The 17513-nt window shown below is 32.7% G+C and overlaps 1 protein-coding gene and 1 long non-coding RNA gene across 2 annotated transcripts; both read left to right on the top strand.

Moving 5' to 3' along the window:
* Positions 1–5405: 5405 nt before the first annotated feature.
* Positions 5406–11159, top strand: LOC7463388 (serine/threonine-protein kinase BSK2). The gene is made up of 8 exons (XM_002321214.4): positions 5406–6575; positions 6757–6890; positions 7593–7698; positions 8129–8214; positions 8455–8643; positions 8757–8915; positions 9139–9252; positions 10410–11159. The coding sequence occupies exons 1-8, from the start codon at positions 6098–6100 to the stop codon at positions 10659–10661; spliced, it is 1518 nt and encodes a 505-aa protein (XP_002321250.2). The 5' UTR covers positions 5406–6097; the 3' UTR covers positions 10662–11159.
* Positions 11160–15199: 4040 nt separating this feature from the next.
* On the top strand, positions 15200–16761 carry LOC7463387 (uncharacterized). The gene is made up of 2 exons (XR_002977676.2): positions 15200–15402; positions 16073–16761. It is a non-coding gene; the product is annotated as an uncharacterized LOC7463387 (long non-coding RNA).
* Positions 16762–17513: the final 752 nt, after the last annotated feature.

The following is a 17513-nucleotide window of genomic DNA, read 5'->3' as shown; positions in this document are numbered from 1 at the left end:
GACCTTAAAATGAGGCATAAATCTCGGATACATCGCAATTTTCTCGTGGAGTGTTTAAAAATTCAGAGTCCTCTAGTTTAATTATATCTACTACAAGCAAACACATTGTCTTCAATACTTCATTAAAATATCGACTCACAGTTTCACCAGAATGTTGAAATCTTTCTTAGACTTGCCTATTTGTTGCACCTAATGTAATGGTGTACAAAAACATTGTCGCAATCTCAATAACACTCGTTCTTTTTTATGGTTTCAACCTATATTGTGTTTCCAAGTCATAACAAAGGTTTTGTAACGTAGTTGCATCCATCCTAAACATGTTAACACATTGTTTCCAGTGTCCTCGTACGACTTCATTCAACCATCTCATCCTTGTGTTATATGAAATCATATAAGGTTTCTTATGCACATGAGTAGTATAATACATGTGTAAAGCACTAGCGGTGCATAACAATAGTTTTTTAAGATCAAACTCTCGTTGCCAAAACGATTCATCCTCGTCATCAGTACAATTTTCATCTTCGTTTTCATCACTATCATCAACATTGTCATCATCATCACTAGTTCCGCTGGAATCATCCTCATCATCGCCACCAGCATTAACTCCTCCATTACCATCACTAGCAGCTCCACCACTACTATCGGTACCACTATAATTAATATGATCAATTACACGATTCATCATGTTATCATAATTGTCGTCATAGTTAACACCAAACATAGCATGAACCCATTCATCTGCCATATCTACCTACACAAATTCAATTACAAATATTTGTGTTCATTACAATTCATGTCATACAAAAAAAAAATCCATCACTTTTTATATATCAATTGACTACACTATTTATCAATTTGAAAGATATGAAAAAAAAAATCATGTTATAGATTAATAACATCAATTTTATTCACAACATATATAGAAAAAGAAAAAAAATGAACTTCATGTTTTTTTTTACGGGTTTGGAAATGGTAAATAAAGTATGACAAAGAAAAATACGCAATAGATTATATGCATGGTTTTTCATGTGAAATAAAAATTCAATCAACTGTCTTTGACTTAAATATTTGGGTCGACTGGAAATTTCATTTGATGCTGCTTGTCACTAAAATACATGTATGCAAAAAACCATCATAAAAAGAAACAGTTTGAGGACAAACTCTAGTAAAGAATTGTATATAATTCATACAAGATTGATAAAAGGTACGACTGGGCTTGTATTGAAAGACCATTGAACTTCATTGGCATTGAATTTAAAAACAAATAAGCCTTTGTTTTGCATTGAAAGTTATGGATAAAATTGGAGGACATAAGAGTAATTTACAAATACAATTTATGTTGTAGGAGCTCCCAAGACTTAAAGTTTTCTTGTTGTAGTGTATTGAAACGTTCATGAAGGTTATTTCTCATATTGAAGTTATAACATGTATTATATAGGAATCTGCAAGTATTGTAGGATGAAAAAAATGATAAAAATGTTTTCGCAAGTTTTAGTAAATTATTATAACCAAACAAATAACATATAAAATATAGTCTGCATCAATGTACTATAAAAAACTTTTATAAATTGATAGAATACCCATATTATATGTCAGCCCCAATTACGAATATGTCTGACATGTATTCTCTTGTATATATTTCTTGCTAACTTTTCATACACTATATCCACTACTTCATTGTTACTATTCCTATTTCATATTGGTACAACCAATTTCTTTTGATGTTTTGATGAGATCATAAATAAATAATTACTGAACTTTGGTTTGCTTTTCAATTGTATGTACTCTAATTTCTTTTTAACTTGCAGCCTTATATATAATTACTGTCAAGAAAAAATTGTTGGAATAGTTTTATTTCACATGACTTATGTCACAAAAGTCAAGCATTAATCATATTGTTTTGTCTAAAGTTGGACATGATGAAAAATATAGAATTGTTATGCTGAGAACCATAACTCTATTAATTATTGATGTTATAAAAAGAACTGTCAATTCAATTTACTTGTTGTAATTTCATGTTTTGGTTTTCAGTTCTTTCTCTTGGTGTCTCACTGTTTTTTTTATTCTATTATGATTTGGAACAACATAAACATACATAAATTTCTAATTTTGTTAGTGATGTGTGATTTCTCCTTCATGTTTCATAAAGATTGATACTGGGAATTTAACATATAATTGGATCCATATTGCTATTGTTATCAATAACATTACAATAATAGAACTAGTTGGGATTTGAAATTTTTCTCCAGCACCTAGATAAGAACATTCATAATAATTCACCATCAACATAATAGCAGACAACACAACAAGTTTACCAATATGGTTATACATTTAAAACATGTTAGATTAGCAATCCGCAAACAGATTTAAAAACCTTCATAATAATTCTCCCTCAACATAACATCAGACAACACAATAAGTTTACCGATATGGCTGTAAATTTAAAACATGTTAGATTAGCAATTCGTAAACATAATTAAGAAAGGTGGTTCTCTACTGAAATTAGCACTACTCTTCATGCTTCAATACGTCAGCCTTATGACTCATTGTCCCATTATTCCAAGCTTCTACATCATTTGGCACCACAACAAAACTCTCATAACATCTAGTTGTTAAAGCAATTGACAATAAAATAGAAGAATTAACCACAACATAGTTGTTCATAATAGAACAAAAACTAAAAGTATCATTAAAGTAATATTAACCTTGATTTAGTGCTTTTGACTTCTCTAGTATATATTTTTAAAGCCATTGATACTTCCTATTAATATCTCTAATTGATGCTCAAATCTCTCTTTTATTCTTTATAGACAAATACTCAATAGTAAAACAACATAAGCCATCACTGAAAGTAATTTCGGGTATGGAATGGACCTCTGCTATCACCTCACTAATGCTACACCCTATCTTATCCCTACTATCATTCCTGATCGAAACACGATCAGGTAGTTGATCCCAACGTGAAAGTAATTGAGCTCTAAATCCATAAGGTTTTTTGTTTTTCTTTCTACTTTTCCCACCACATTGTTCCCTAATTTTTCTCTCTCTACTGTTATTTGTAGTACTGTTATTTCCCATATTAACTCTAGCAACTAAATTGTAGGCATCATCTGTATAATTAGGAATGACATCCTCCTCTGAATCACCACTTCCTTCCTCCAGATTTTCTTCTTCATTAACATTAACATCCTGAGTGCTTTGATTCACAACATCATCATCAAGTAAAGTTTTGGAAAATAGAGTCCATGCATAATGTAAAGTCGCCACAACATTGCTGAATATTCTATCAAACTTACTGCAAAGTGATGATTCAATCCTAGTATGTCTAAACTTGTTAAACCATTTGATTCATATATAAAAGAAATATAAAGCATCAAATGCACAAACCATATAATACATGCTAAATAGTTTAAGAAACAAGATTTTCATTATAGCTTTTGAGTGAAATCACTATTTACTAAAACTATAATTTTATATTTTATGGTTTTGCCTCTCCATTTTAAAAAATATTAAAATTGATTATCGGGGTATTTAGATATTTTTCACAAGTTTCATTAGTTATTATCAAATTGACCGGAAACAAATAATTGTTTTTTTCATTTCAAAGGTATCGTGAAACCACCAAAATATCACTAGAAGCAAAATATTTTAAAATTGACATCAATGAACAATTTTATATTTTCACAATGATTTATTATTATTATTATCAATTTAGCTAAGGAGAAATTTGATATTTATATATATATATATACACACCAAAATACTCTTATAAGCAACAAATTTTAAACTGGTGTCGGGTTTTTTTTTTCTTCGAGTAATGATTTTTTTCGTTATTATCATGTCAACTTAAGGGGGAATTTAGTATTTGAATAAATATCAAAATAATAAAAAAAAAAAGGTTGGGGAGTGTGTGGTGCACTTTCTAGTGTGTAGGAAAAGCCTGAGTCTTTTAGGCGACGCGTGCAGCGCCTCTCGGCATTCAAAAATGCCCTTTCACCATGTCATTGGAAGAGTTGTTATGTCCTTTTCCTGGTGGTGTGACGCGTGTTAGCACAGGGGGTCTAGTTTATCGCCGATGAACCTTTATTTTTTTCTCTCTCTCCTCCCCTTAAAATTACAATTTCACCTTCTTTGTTGTTGATATTTCAACTTTAGTCCTTATTTTTTTTATTTTTAATTTTTGTTCTTAACTCTTATGTGGAAGTTTTATTCATTTTTAATTTTATTCTTTAATTCCAATTTGCCATATATTACTTTTTCTAATGTGATCTTCATTCATTTGATTATTTTTTTGAGTTTTTTATTGAATTGATTTTTTTTTCAATTTCAACTTTCAATCAAAAATTTATTTTTATTGTTACTTCAATTTTGATCTTTATTCTTTTGGTTGTTTTTTTGCTCCTTTTGTTTAATTATTTTTTTTCAATTTCACCGTTCAATAAAAAATAATTTTTTTTTGTATTTCAATTCTTTTATTTTTCATTTTTTTTTTGTTTTGGATCTTTTATGTAATTGATATTATTTTTTCAAGTTAATATTTCAATATTTAATTGGTTTTGAATTGAGTTTCATGGTTTTTTCAGACATGGTACTTCTGGTCTAATTTTTTGGGTCATAGGTTTGAAAAATTAACACGAGTTAGATTTTTTTATTTATTATTTTTACTTATTTTTTATTAGCTTTGTGGTTCTTACATTTTCTTTTCTATCGGGTTATTCTGATCTCATGACCTGGGTTACGGGTTTAATAGGTTAACCTTAGTTAACTTGCCCCTTATTCTCCGAGTTATAGATTTGTCATGCTAACTCGAATTGACTCGAGCTAATTTTTTTTGTCATTCTTTTATCAAATTTTATATTTTTGTATTCAATGAGATGAAAATTGAGCTATATCATTTGTTTTTTTTATAAAAATGTTTTTTTCCACAAGTAATCGTTATTATTATTATTTGTTTTTAAATTTGATTAATTTGTTGTCATTTTATTTTAATTATCTGATAAAAATAAAAATTAACTTATTTGATTTGGTTCAACCCACAACTTATTGTATATTTTTTTTATTTTTAAAATATACTTTTGCTATGTGAACATTATTTTTAATAGATAAAAGCTCTTGGATGTAATGCGTGTGCACTCCTAGAGTATTAAAAAAGATTATGATTCAATAAATAGATACTTGCAAATGAAAACTAACCAAATTTTTTATATATTTTATTTATTTATTTGAGATAGATAGTAAAAAGCTTCAGTAATATTTAGTATTAGTTGTTTTTTAAAAAAATATTTTTTTTTTTCAAATGGGCTGCCTTCCCGGACACTACCTCCCTGTCTTCTAGCACCGCTTTTCCGGGGAAGCATCTTACTAGAACAGACCCACAGAGTTACTTTTCTAAATTTGACAATCTCCTTCTCTTTCCTCAACTTTTTTTTTCCTTGTTTTGGAACTGCCTTCTCCTCCTCAACTTCTTCATGTCTGCCTTCATCCTTGTTTCAGAGCAATATAAGCATACGATGACGATGACGATGACGAAATAACAGTTTCCAACAACAATTATTTAATAAAAAATGAAATCAGTTTGCTCCACCATACACTCACTGTCTGAAAAACTTGAGCCAGAAAAAAGAAAAAAGAAAAAAGAAAAAAGAAAAAACTAATATATATGTTCTCTCTCTCTTCACGTGCTGGCGATGAACTAGTCATGTGACCTCCCTCGTCTCTAGTGTTTTGAGCATGCAGACAAGAGAGAGAAGAAGGCCTGATCACCTCCCTCCTTCAAGTCTTTTTGACTTTTGAGTTCCATCTTCACTACTACCTTGCCATTCTCAGTGGGATTGGAGTGGAGATGGTATCATTATAAAGCAGTAGCAGTGTCTGGTGGTAGCGATCAAAGAAAGAAGACCCCAACTCCAAGTCAGTCAACCTCCATTAAATTTACATAATCTTCAACCTTTCCTTCCCAACCACTTCATTTACGCCCCGCTAAAATAAATGAATAAATGTTGATTTCATACTACTGCTACTAGGCTAGTTCTTCTGCTACTGTGTATTTCTCTTATAGGAAAAAAGGGATAGTATAGTCTGTCCTCTTCCTGTAATAATGGGCTGTTTCCAGTCCAAAACCACCCATCTAGCTTCTCCTGATCTAGACCCTCCTCTCCCTGAAGAAGCCAAGCCAGATCTACCCGCTAATGACCAACCTGACTCCCAAGAAAATCACGATCAAGACCAACTCGTCCCCCCCTTCAGGGAGTTCTCCTTGGCCGAGCTTCGAGGCGCCACCAATGGATTCAGCAGCGATTTGATTGTATCCGAGAGTGGAGAGAAGGCTCCCAATGTGGTTTACAGAGGAAAGCTCAAGAGTAATAATAACAATAGTCACAGGCTTGTTGCTGTCAAGCGTTTCTCCAGGCTCTCTTGGCCTGACCCGAACCAGTTTCTCACTGAGGCTTCTGGGGTTGGAAAAGTTCGCCATAACAGATTGGTCAATTTGATTGGGTGCTGTGCGGAGGGTGATGAGCGCTTGTTGGTGGCTGAATACATGCCTAATGACACTCTCTCTAAGCATCTTTTTCACTGTACTGCTGCTACTACTACTTTTATGAGATGATATTGTTTGGTTACTCTTTTTTTAATACGTTTTGGGTTTCTTTTTCTTTTTCTTCTTTTCTTTTTTTAAGCATCTTTAGAATCATCTTTTTATTTTTTTTTCATTTTTGAAAAATGATTTCTATGATCAAGTTGCTCTGTTTATGGCAGGGGAAAAACAGCCTTTGCCATGGGAAATGCGTGTCAGAGTTGCTTATTACATTGCCCAAGTGCTTGATCATTGCAATGCCCAGAACCGCAAGATTTACCATGATTTGAATGCCTACAGAGTTCTTTTTGATGAGGTTACTTAGCATTCTCAAACTTGCTTTCCTGCCCTCTTGTTCAATGTGCCACAGTTTCATCGAACAGTTTTAAATTAAAGCCTGGATTTTTTGGTACATGCAATCCTCCTGTGTGAAAATGGAACAATATAAAGTCTCTAATAACTATGTAATCTTTCTTGATTCTCTCAAATTACTTTAGGCATGCATATTGACCTGTGCAATAATCTTGTTGAATACAAAAAGATTAGGATTGTGTGCATTACCTTCTACTTGTTATGACTATTTTTGTTTACCAACTCTCTCTACTTGTTCATGTCTTAGGCATTTACCTATCATCTAATCACGCTCTATCTAACACTATGCTCATCACTCTAATCTCTGTCACATCATTGTGACAACTGACAACCATTAACGTCCATGATTTTTGCTGCGGATGCATAATGTGAAGTATGGCATGTCATTGCAACCTGGCAAAAATGTCAAGAATTTCTCTACGTGATTTGCTTGAATTGTATATGCCTCTGTAGTATCTTTTTCATTTGTAGAAGTTAAACTCTCCAATTATTCTATGAAGTTAAACTCTCCAATTATTCTATATCTGTGTTTTTCTACCTAGTAAAATACCTACATGTTTACACAAACTAATTTTCACATCGCCTTTAATAACTTATTCTGAACTTTTGTGGTCTTTTGTTTCACGTAGTTTCATCTTTATGCCAGGATGGTGACCCCCGATTATCTAGTTTTGGCTTGATGAAAAATAGCCGGGATGGGAAAAGCTACAGCACAAATTTGGCTTACACACCGCCAGAATTTTTGCGAACAGGTGCATTCTTATAACCCAGCACTGAGGCAGATCAACTCTTGGAAGTCTGCACCTTCCAGTATATGATGTTGGGCGTAAACTGCAAGGATTATTAAGCTAGAAATTAAAATATTAATCTGTTGTACATAAACTCACTTTTGATTGTCCTTCAGCCACTGTGAGTTTATGGAGTACATTCACATCATCAAACAAGTCAAAAACAGTATTGAATCCTATCCTACTGACATTGATTTTGAATAAAAATCTTATTCATGCGTTTCATTCTCTCAAAATGTTCTCAAAATATTGACATTTCAGGATTTTTTTTTATCAGTACTGGTAAGGAAAAACATTGAACCAGTCTTCTACGAATGTCTGATTTTGATGATACAAAGAGATTAAAATTGTGTACTTACATCACGGTTTATGATTGGATGCCCAATTATTGCAGGTAGGGTCATCCCTGAGAGTGTGGTATACAGTTATGGAACTGTTCTACTGGATCTTCTGAGTGGGAAACATATCCCTCCAAGCCATGTATGTTATCTTTGTAACTAATCCTTATCTTTTTGAAACTATTTGTTTTACAGTGGCATCCCAATACCTGGATATCATTATGCCTTCTCCTTCCTAAGCAAATATAGCGTGTTACCATATGCGAATTGTTAATTCTGTGATATAGATCAGCTGGACTTCATATTCTGACATTCTGACCATTGACTAGTCATTGGGTGTTTATAACTTGGAATAATTATTTCATGAGATTTGTTTCGCCAGGCATTGGATTTGATAAGAGGGAAGAATTTATTATTGCTGATGGACTCATCCTTGGAAGGACAATATGCGAATGAAGACGGAACTGCTTTGGTTGAACTAGCCTCAAAATGTCTACAGTATGAGTCCAAAGATCGACCTGACATTAAGTTTCTCCTTACAGCAGTGGCCCCTCTCCAGAAACAAAAAGAGGTGATTTTTCTTTGATCTTATTATCAATGGAAAACAGGTCTTTTTTCTATAATGGGATAGTTGTACTTGTGTTGTAGCTGTACTAATGCATACTTTCAAATTGGTTCTTCTAGGTTGCGTCTCATGTGCTAATGGGTCTATCTAAAACTCCAGCAGCGCTGCCAACCATGCTTTCCCCACTTGGAAAGGCTTGTGCAAGGATGGATCTTACTGCAGTGCACGAAATTTTGCTTAAAACAGGCTATAAAGATGAAGAAGGTGCAGAAAATGAGGTGGGTTTTGGCGTTGCATGATTTCCTTTGTTTTACTCCTAACTTTCTATTGTTTGGTAACATAATTTGGCTTCTTTATTTATTGCCAGTTGGTTTCGCTTAGTTGCCTGTACTGTTTTAATATAATCAACCCTTTGCTTCTTCATGTTTCTTTTGCATGCTGCCGGCATTAGACGTCCTTATTACCATCGTCTAACTCTCTGTATATCTGTTTCCTTTGAAGTTGTCATTTCAAGAGTGGACACAGCAAGTACAAGATATGCTGAATACAAAGAAATTTGGGGATATTGCTTTCAGAGACAAAGATTTTAAAAATGCCATTGAATATTATACAAAGGTATCTCCCTCTCTATTGGTTGATTCTTTTACAGTAAGTCGTGGAATGTTATAACTAGTATTGCATGCTTGATTTCTATCTAAAATGAATTTTAATTTGCATGAAAATTGGACTTTTGAACTTTTGGGTTCCCTTGTTTTATTTTGCTGTTTCAATTTTTGCTGAGTGGCATGGGTGGTTTGGTCCCTTGTTTACCATGCCGTGGAGCATCGTGTGTACAAAAATTAGCTGAGCTAGCCAAAAAAAAATGTAACGCGCTAGAGGCCTGTGAACTACAGGGCTAAGTTGACCAACATTTGCCAATCAATGAGAGAGATGAAGATAAAAAATTATAGGGGCCAAATCAGATACTTGTTCCAAAGATGGGGATTAAACTCAGTGTACCCTCACCATCAATTAACTTCAACTCTATTATAGTTTTGTTTGGACAGCTCCAAATGATGCACCATGACATTAAGTTTAAACCTAAAATTTATCATGATTTTCTTCTTCCAACTTCAGTTTTTTTTTCAAGGGCACTTCCATGTGAATGTCTCAGTTCCATAAGTATAATCTAGATCTGCATAATGTGCAAATGCTTTTGCAACCTAGAAGCAGCTGCGTGCCACACAAAATCCCCCAAGTGAGTCTGATGGTGGGTTTCAAGCCTACCTTTTGGCAGCCTGGGTTGCCTGCATGTTTTTTACTTCATCCAACCCTGTAACTAATACACGTCCTTCTCTAGCTCAAGATAACCATTAGATATCCCAAACAGAACCCTATCATCTTAACTTCTAACTAACCTACACCATTCCGGAAGGAGAATTAAGAAGTGAATGATGTGATTTGACAAGCTATACATATCCATGGAGATTCGATGGTTATATTGCCATACAGTGCGAGCCTCAAATGTCAGCTTGGCTCTCTGCAAGTTATTGGGATGGATGTATTTAGCATCATTCTGCCTCTCCAGTGTCATCTATCTTGCCTAAGTTGCACAGCGTGTCTGAATTTTATAACCATCTTTAGTTTTCATGCAACTTGTTCTTCGTGTCCTCGATCTCAATAAATACTGACCATTTTATTTAGAGTTGTGAATTGTGCTCTCCTAGTTGAAATATTATAATTACCATAAGTCTGCATGAGTTTAATTGATACCATCATCTTTGGGAATGCAGTTGGTATCGATGATGTCTGTTCCTTCTGGTACTATTTTTGTGAGGCGAGCCCTGTCGTACTTGATGATTGGCCAGGAAGAGCATGCATTGAGAGATGCAATGCAGGCTCAGGTGTGTTTGCCGGAGTGGCCCACCGCATTCTACATGCAAGCTCTGGCGCTGTCCAAGCTGGGAATGGAAAGCGATGCTCAAGACATGCTTAATGACGGGGCCTCATTTGAAGCAAAGAAGCAGAACAGCTGGCGCATTTAAAATTATGAAGGCCCTGCTGTCGTCGGCATGGGTTTGGGCGGCAACTGGGGAAGAAATCTTGCGAGGGCAATTATATTTAGGAGTGGATGTTGCCTCCCTTTTTTCAGAAAACGTAGTAATTTTCCCACAGAAAAAAAAAAACAAAATATATATAAAAAACTTAATTTAGATGAGAAGAAATAAGTAGAGAAAACAGCAAAGCTAGAGCCAATCCCCTTAAGCAAGCGTCCTAGCTGCCTACGTAGCGGGTGGGTAAGAACGAAGTAGTGTAACTCTTTTGGCATGCGAGCCAATGCAGATGGCGGCGGCGGCGGCAGCAGCTGGATGATGATGGATTAAGGAGACTCGTCAGAAACAGCAGTAAACTATGTTGTCAACCAGTTTGAGGTGAAATAGATGAAGAGAAGAGTGAAAAGGTTGTTGTTGTTCTGCAAACTGCTTGTGCTTGAAAGACAACCACCACAGCCAATGAATGAATGAAATATAGTGTTGAGAACATTTTTTGTTTTGGGTAGTGTTTGTTTTCGAGGATAAGTGTTTTTGAAAATATATTTTTTAAAATTAAGTTTTTTTTTGAAGTATTTTTAGATTGTTTTGATGTTAAAAATAAAAAATAATAATATTATTTTGATATATTTATTTAATTTAGAGTATGAAGTTGGAATGGGATAAATTTTTTTACAAGTAATTTATTTTAATTTCTTAATCAAAATACTGAAATTGTGCTTTTAATAGCAATTTAGTTCAAACAACATTATTAAACAATTGAGTGATTTTACAACATATTATTTAATTAATTAACAGTTTAATGTGCTTAATATTACAACATAAGATCCATAATACAATACAGCAATCTCAGTACAATATAGCAAGGGTTTTAGTCCTGATTAATTTTTCACAAAAAATTAAAAAAGCACAATAAATTGCAATTTTTAGAGTGTTTGACACTGCTGCCACAACAATGCCTGTCCAGAATTTAAATTTTTTAATTTAAATTTTTTTTAATATTTTTGAATCGTTTTGATGCGTTAATATTAAAAATAAAATTTTAAAATAATAATAAAATATTATTTTGATGTATTTTTAAATAAAATACAACTTCGACCACTCTTAAAACACTATGTTTTCATTTTACTTTTTAATATTAAATTTTATTTTATTCTAAAATAAATTCAAATGGATAGAAATGTGTCAGTTGTGAGCAGTTTATTTACCAATAAATTAAAATGCATTCAAATCCTAGTGCATGCATTTGTTTTTTATTTGGACATTAAAAAAAGATTGAAAGGTCCTGGAAATACACTGTACACACAGAGACAAAACTCATGTGCGCTACAACAGTGCTTCCTGGGCAACTCATTGCTTGCAAGTTTTGTTATTGTTTTTCTCAGTCGTGGGGCTCCCTGGACTTGCTTTGAAATGGAGACAACAACAGCGATTCTTTTGTGGCTCTCAGGACTTGCTTTATCGGATGAAAGTTCTTGGAAATAATACACTGTAAACATTGAGGAAAAAGTCCTGCTCACAGCAACAGTGCTTCCTGGGCAGCACTGTTGCGTTTTAGTCAAAATACCTGTTCACTACAACAGTGCTTTTTTTTTTTTTGTGGCTCTCAGGACTTGCTTTATCGGATGGCTCTTTCTGATAGGATTGGTTTTTTCTGTGGCTTGGCTAGGCTAGGCTAGGCTAGGCAGGGTCTCTGTCTTTCTCCTCTGTATATGGATGCTCAGCTTGCAATTCTCTCGGCGGACAAGCTTTCTTTTCCAGGAATTAAGGGTGTAACTTGCGTTTGACAGTACCTGAAGAGGTTGCTCGAGCTGGGGGTGGTTCCGCATGCTAAAGATAGGTTGGAGGGAGTGCGTTTCTAAGCCTTTTAAACTGATAGGCATTTAATGCATGTTGAGGCTGGCGTGCTAGGTTAATTTAGGATAATTTTAAAATCAAGTTATTACTTGATTTTTTTGATCTAGAAATATAATTTTTAAAATATATTTTAATTAAGTTATATTTAATTAAATCATCATAGCTTAATTTCTGACTAATAGTTTTTAATGTATATGACCCTTTAGGTTTCTAATATATTGATCCAAATATAAATTATAATTCTAATTAAATAGATTAAACAATTTAATTTATTATCAATTCAACAATTAATTAATTTATATTTGAAGGTCAGGTGCATCGTCTAGTAACGAGTCATGATCCCCTAAATATTAGAAAAGTCATTAATGATTTGACTTAACCTTTCACTGATTGGTTTCTCAGTGTAATTAAATATCATTTCATCAATAATTTTCTTATTTAACATTAAAGCATGAAGTATGTCTACCATTTTAAATCAAGTTTGTTCTCTACATAATAGCCATTGATCGTTTGAATAAGATTTAAAATTCTTTTCAAATCTCATTCCACATTAGTCAATGATTTCTCAGTCAATACTATTTGAATACAGACGAAACATTTTCTCTAATTCACGTAGATAAATGAATCATCTCTTGATCACTCAAATACCTTCATATAGTTTATGTTATACCCAATGTTTGCCCATTCGTTACCTTGATTAAGATAACATATAACATGATTAAAATATAACATTCTTTACATAAGATAACTTAGTGATCTTAAGTCTAAAGATCACTTAAACAACCGTCACGTGAGCCTTGGCATAGACATATATGAACTCTCCATGGAATTTTCATGCAGGTCAGTTTATTGTATATATCTTATGACAAGTACCTACATATTAGTTTTAGATATTCCCTATACCTTAGCTTATGAGAAGAACTGCTTCCTTTCATAAAAGAAAGAACATAATATGTACTAGTCTCTATGGCTCAAATAAATTTAAAGGTTTGACATGTTAATTCTAGTTTACTCGAGTTGTTTTTTGAGTTTTTTCAATTAAATATTTTTCTTAGTTTCATCCTTCAACATTAGATCGATTGCGAATTGAACTTTATAATTTATTTTGATTTGTTTTCTATAAAATTATCTAGGTCTCATGACCTAGGTTGTTTCAATTTTTTTTTAATTTCATCATTCAATGTTGGGTTAATTGAGAATTGAGCTTCATAATTTATTTCAATTTGTTTTTTATATGTTATCATGATCTTAAAAACTAAGTTGTAGACTTAATATGTTAATTCGGGTTGATCAAAATCAATACAGTATGTTGTCGTTTCAATTTTTTATTTTAAATATCTTTTTGATTTTTTTACTCAAATTATATTTTTATCACTTGTTTGAGTTTCCATTGGACCCGTGAAGTTGAAGGATGAAACTAAAACATTCAAGATGTCACGCTTTAAAATCCTTTTCTACTAGAAAATACATTACAAAAATCTGAATATTTTTTTTTATGTTTAAAGCAATTTGATCTGATCTGCAATTTAATGCAGGACAATGATTAATCAAAAACTAAAAGAACTGGTGGGAAACCTAGCTCATTTATTATTTATAGGAATAGTGAAGGAGCTGGTCTTTTTTTTTTTTTTAAGAAAATCTATCTTTCATTTTTTTTTATTGTATCCTTTTTGGTTTTTTTTTTCATTTTTGAACTGGTTTTCAACATTTTATTTATTTTTAATTGGTCATTTAATTTACTTTCTATAAGGTTATAATAGTCTCAAACACACATATTAGTATTTGGTTGATGCTCAATTTTATTAGTGTCTATTTTTGTTATCATATCATTAAATAATAAATAGTTAAAATAAACAAAGAAGTTAAACCTAGTGGAGTTAATGATCCGGGTCATGAGTTTGGCAGGTTAAGTCACGAAGCTTGGATCAATCGGTTTAAACCGCAAAACTCGAGTCAATCTAATATATTCTTGTCTCAATATTAAAAAAAATGTCACCTTGAATTTTTTTCATAGTCAAACCACACTCTTTACCAGTTGTTCGGGTTGCTTTCAAACCCACCAAGTTGACTAAATCATGTCGGGGTCACTTCTTCACGTGTTAATTTTAAACCTGAGCTGAGTAAAGAGTCATGTCATGAGGTTTCAAGGTTGTCCCGCTAGGTCAGACTCCCTTTTCTTCTTTTTACTCTTTTAAAAAAATGTATCTTTTTTTTTTCTTCAATTTCATTATTCAACATGTAGTTTATTTTGAATTGGTCTACATAATTTGTTTTGATTTGTTTTCTATGAGGTTATCGCAATTTCAAACATATATCCCAGTATTTGATCAATGCTCAATTTTGCTAGCGTTTATTTTTACTATCATATTATTAAGTAAAAAAAAAGTTTAAAAAAAAAAAAGTTGTTATGATTTGGGTCGCTAGTTTGACTTGTTAAACCACAAAATATCATCTTAAATTTTTTAAGCCAAATCTTGATTTTTATTGGTCATTCAGGTAGTTTTTGAACTTGTTAAATTGATCTAGTCACATTGAAATAACCTTGTTAAGGGTTAATTTTAAATTTGAACTAGAAAAAAAATCAGTTAAAAAGATTTGAAGATTGATCTACCAAATTAAATTTAATAACAATATGAATATGTTTTTCAATTTTTTTTTAATCCGATCCATGGCATTGTTGTGGCTAGTAAACTAGTATAGTATATTTAATAACTATTGTTAAAAAGAAAGATAGGAAATGGAAATACTCCATTGAAAAGAGATGCCTCATCATCCGTCTGGCGTTTTCTGACGCTGTATTATCTTATCATAGATAATCATTCGGCCAATCCATAACTGTGAACACTCCAACCCGCCAAGCAACTATCCAGAACCAGAGGTATTGTATTCACCCTCCATTTCCAATAATCATTTTTTTATATAGATCTATCTCTGTCTCTCGTATTTCAATTTGCTGCCTGCTGCAACTGTTCTATTCTGATTATTATGTTATTCATTTTTTTTTTCAATTTAAGAAAAAAGAAGCTTGGTTTCTGTGGGAGGGAAGGAAAGCGAATTCGAATTCGATTTGTTTTCTGCTTTACGTTTGCTCCGCCTTAATTTGCAATCTTTGCCTCGCCGGCTGTTGCCTGTTTGCTTTGCATAAACAGAGTTTCTTGTTCTATGAACTTCTCAACCCTTTCTTAAATTTATAAATTCAAAACCATTGATTTTCTTTCTTTCTTTCTTTCTTTCCAACGAGAAAATAACTCTAGATTTTGGTTTCATAAGCGAGAATTGTTTCTAAGGGAAGGGTGAGTGCTTCTGCTCTTTTTCATAGCTTCAATTCTCTGTAAATCAAACTCGGATTTTGGTGGATTGGATTGGTGTTTCTAAAATATTGTTGTTGTTCTATATATATATAAATCTGATTGTTAATGAAGCAACTGGAAAATGCTTCCTCATTACATTGCTCAGGGAGGATTTCTTTTTTTCTTTTGCTTTGATACTCTTACAATTGTCGCGCAATTGTAGAATTTCAACCTGGTTTTTATGCACCCGTGCACTAGGTTTTATTACCGTGTGAAAATGGCAATGCAAAATCTTGCTGGCAGATTGCAGATTAACCTCAAGCTTATATGGGCTTTTAAATCACTCTGTAAACTTCGATGAATCGTATTTGGCTTTTACTTAAAGGTTTGGTGAAGTCCGGAATTGGGTTATGCAGTATATATCCATGGCTGGTGTTACACGGGGATGCTTGTTCTTGGTGCGTTTGTGTGCTGCACTGGTTATTATTTGCTGACTTGGAATTCAACGCTCTACTCATGGTATTCCTTTCAAGCTCGTTTATTTTCGCAGCAGAATGATGTGTCTTGATGTTACAGGAATAGCAGCAGACTGGTATTAATTTTATGGAAAAGATATCTTCTGGCAAAGAGGTTCATGAGAAGGAAGTAGCAGCAAGGGAGTCGCTCATAGATATCTCGGACTTGTTGCCGGAAAACTCAAACAGCACTGAGAGGCCGAGTGAAGTGAAAGATTATTTTGATGGAACAGAAAAGTATAGATCTGAACTGATCTCCATATCCAATTCGCAATCACCAGATATCACAGGCCTACCAGTTCCACTTGGAGAACCGAGCGATTAGCCTGGACAGCGATTTCTGTGCCTTTTTTTCTCCCCGCAGCTTCTTTTTAACTGTAATGTAATCGGATGCTTACAACTGAAATGATACATCGTAAGTGTACTTGCAAAGACTGCAGTCTACCATTGCCTCACGACTCCGGTGCATTTCTAGAAGTTATTCTTCATAATATTTATGATATTCATGGTATAAAGACATGACATTGGAAAATAAGTATTTTTTTCCTCTCTAACACTCTTGGACAAAAGTTTTGTTCGAATAATACAAGCTAAAAAAACTATTTGAAAAATAATATAAATTTTATAAAACCATGATTGGTAATAACAATTTTAATAAATACGTGATTGATAATAACAACTTTAACAAATACTCAATTAAAAACGATGACTTTGACCAAAAAAAAGAGTCAAACAACAAATTAACACTAACTCTAACCCCAAATACAAACCCTAAACAATACCCTACCCCAAACCATAACCCTAACTCTAAAAAACAAACCCTAAACCCTAAAATTAATAGATAACCCTAAAAACAAACACTAATCTAAATCTTTTGGGTTTTTTAGTCTTTTTTTATCTTTTTTTTTTAATTTCACATGAGTTTTTTTAATTAAATTTTATCCTTCAATATTAGGTTGATAGCAAACCCTAAGCAAACCCAAAGAAAAAAAACAAAAGATTTTAAAGAAAATTATATCGAGTTTCCTATAGTTTGATTGTTTTTTTCTTCGCCTCTATGTTTTGGAAAATTATATTTTACATCCTAAATTTTAACAACTTTATAACACTTTACATCCCAAAAAAACATCAACAAAAAATATTGAATTATTTACAAGTTTTTCATTATATTCTATTTAACGACT

Source organism: Populus trichocarpa, chromosome 14 (assembly GCF_000002775.5).
Source record: "Populus trichocarpa isolate Nisqually-1 chromosome 14, P.trichocarpa_v4.1, whole genome shotgun sequence".
In the NCBI taxonomy this organism is placed as follows: Eukaryota; Viridiplantae; Streptophyta; class Magnoliopsida; order Malpighiales; family Salicaceae; genus Populus; species Populus trichocarpa.
The sequence above is the reverse complement of the archived record's forward strand: the minus strand, read 5'-3'. Positions and strand labels throughout refer to the sequence as shown.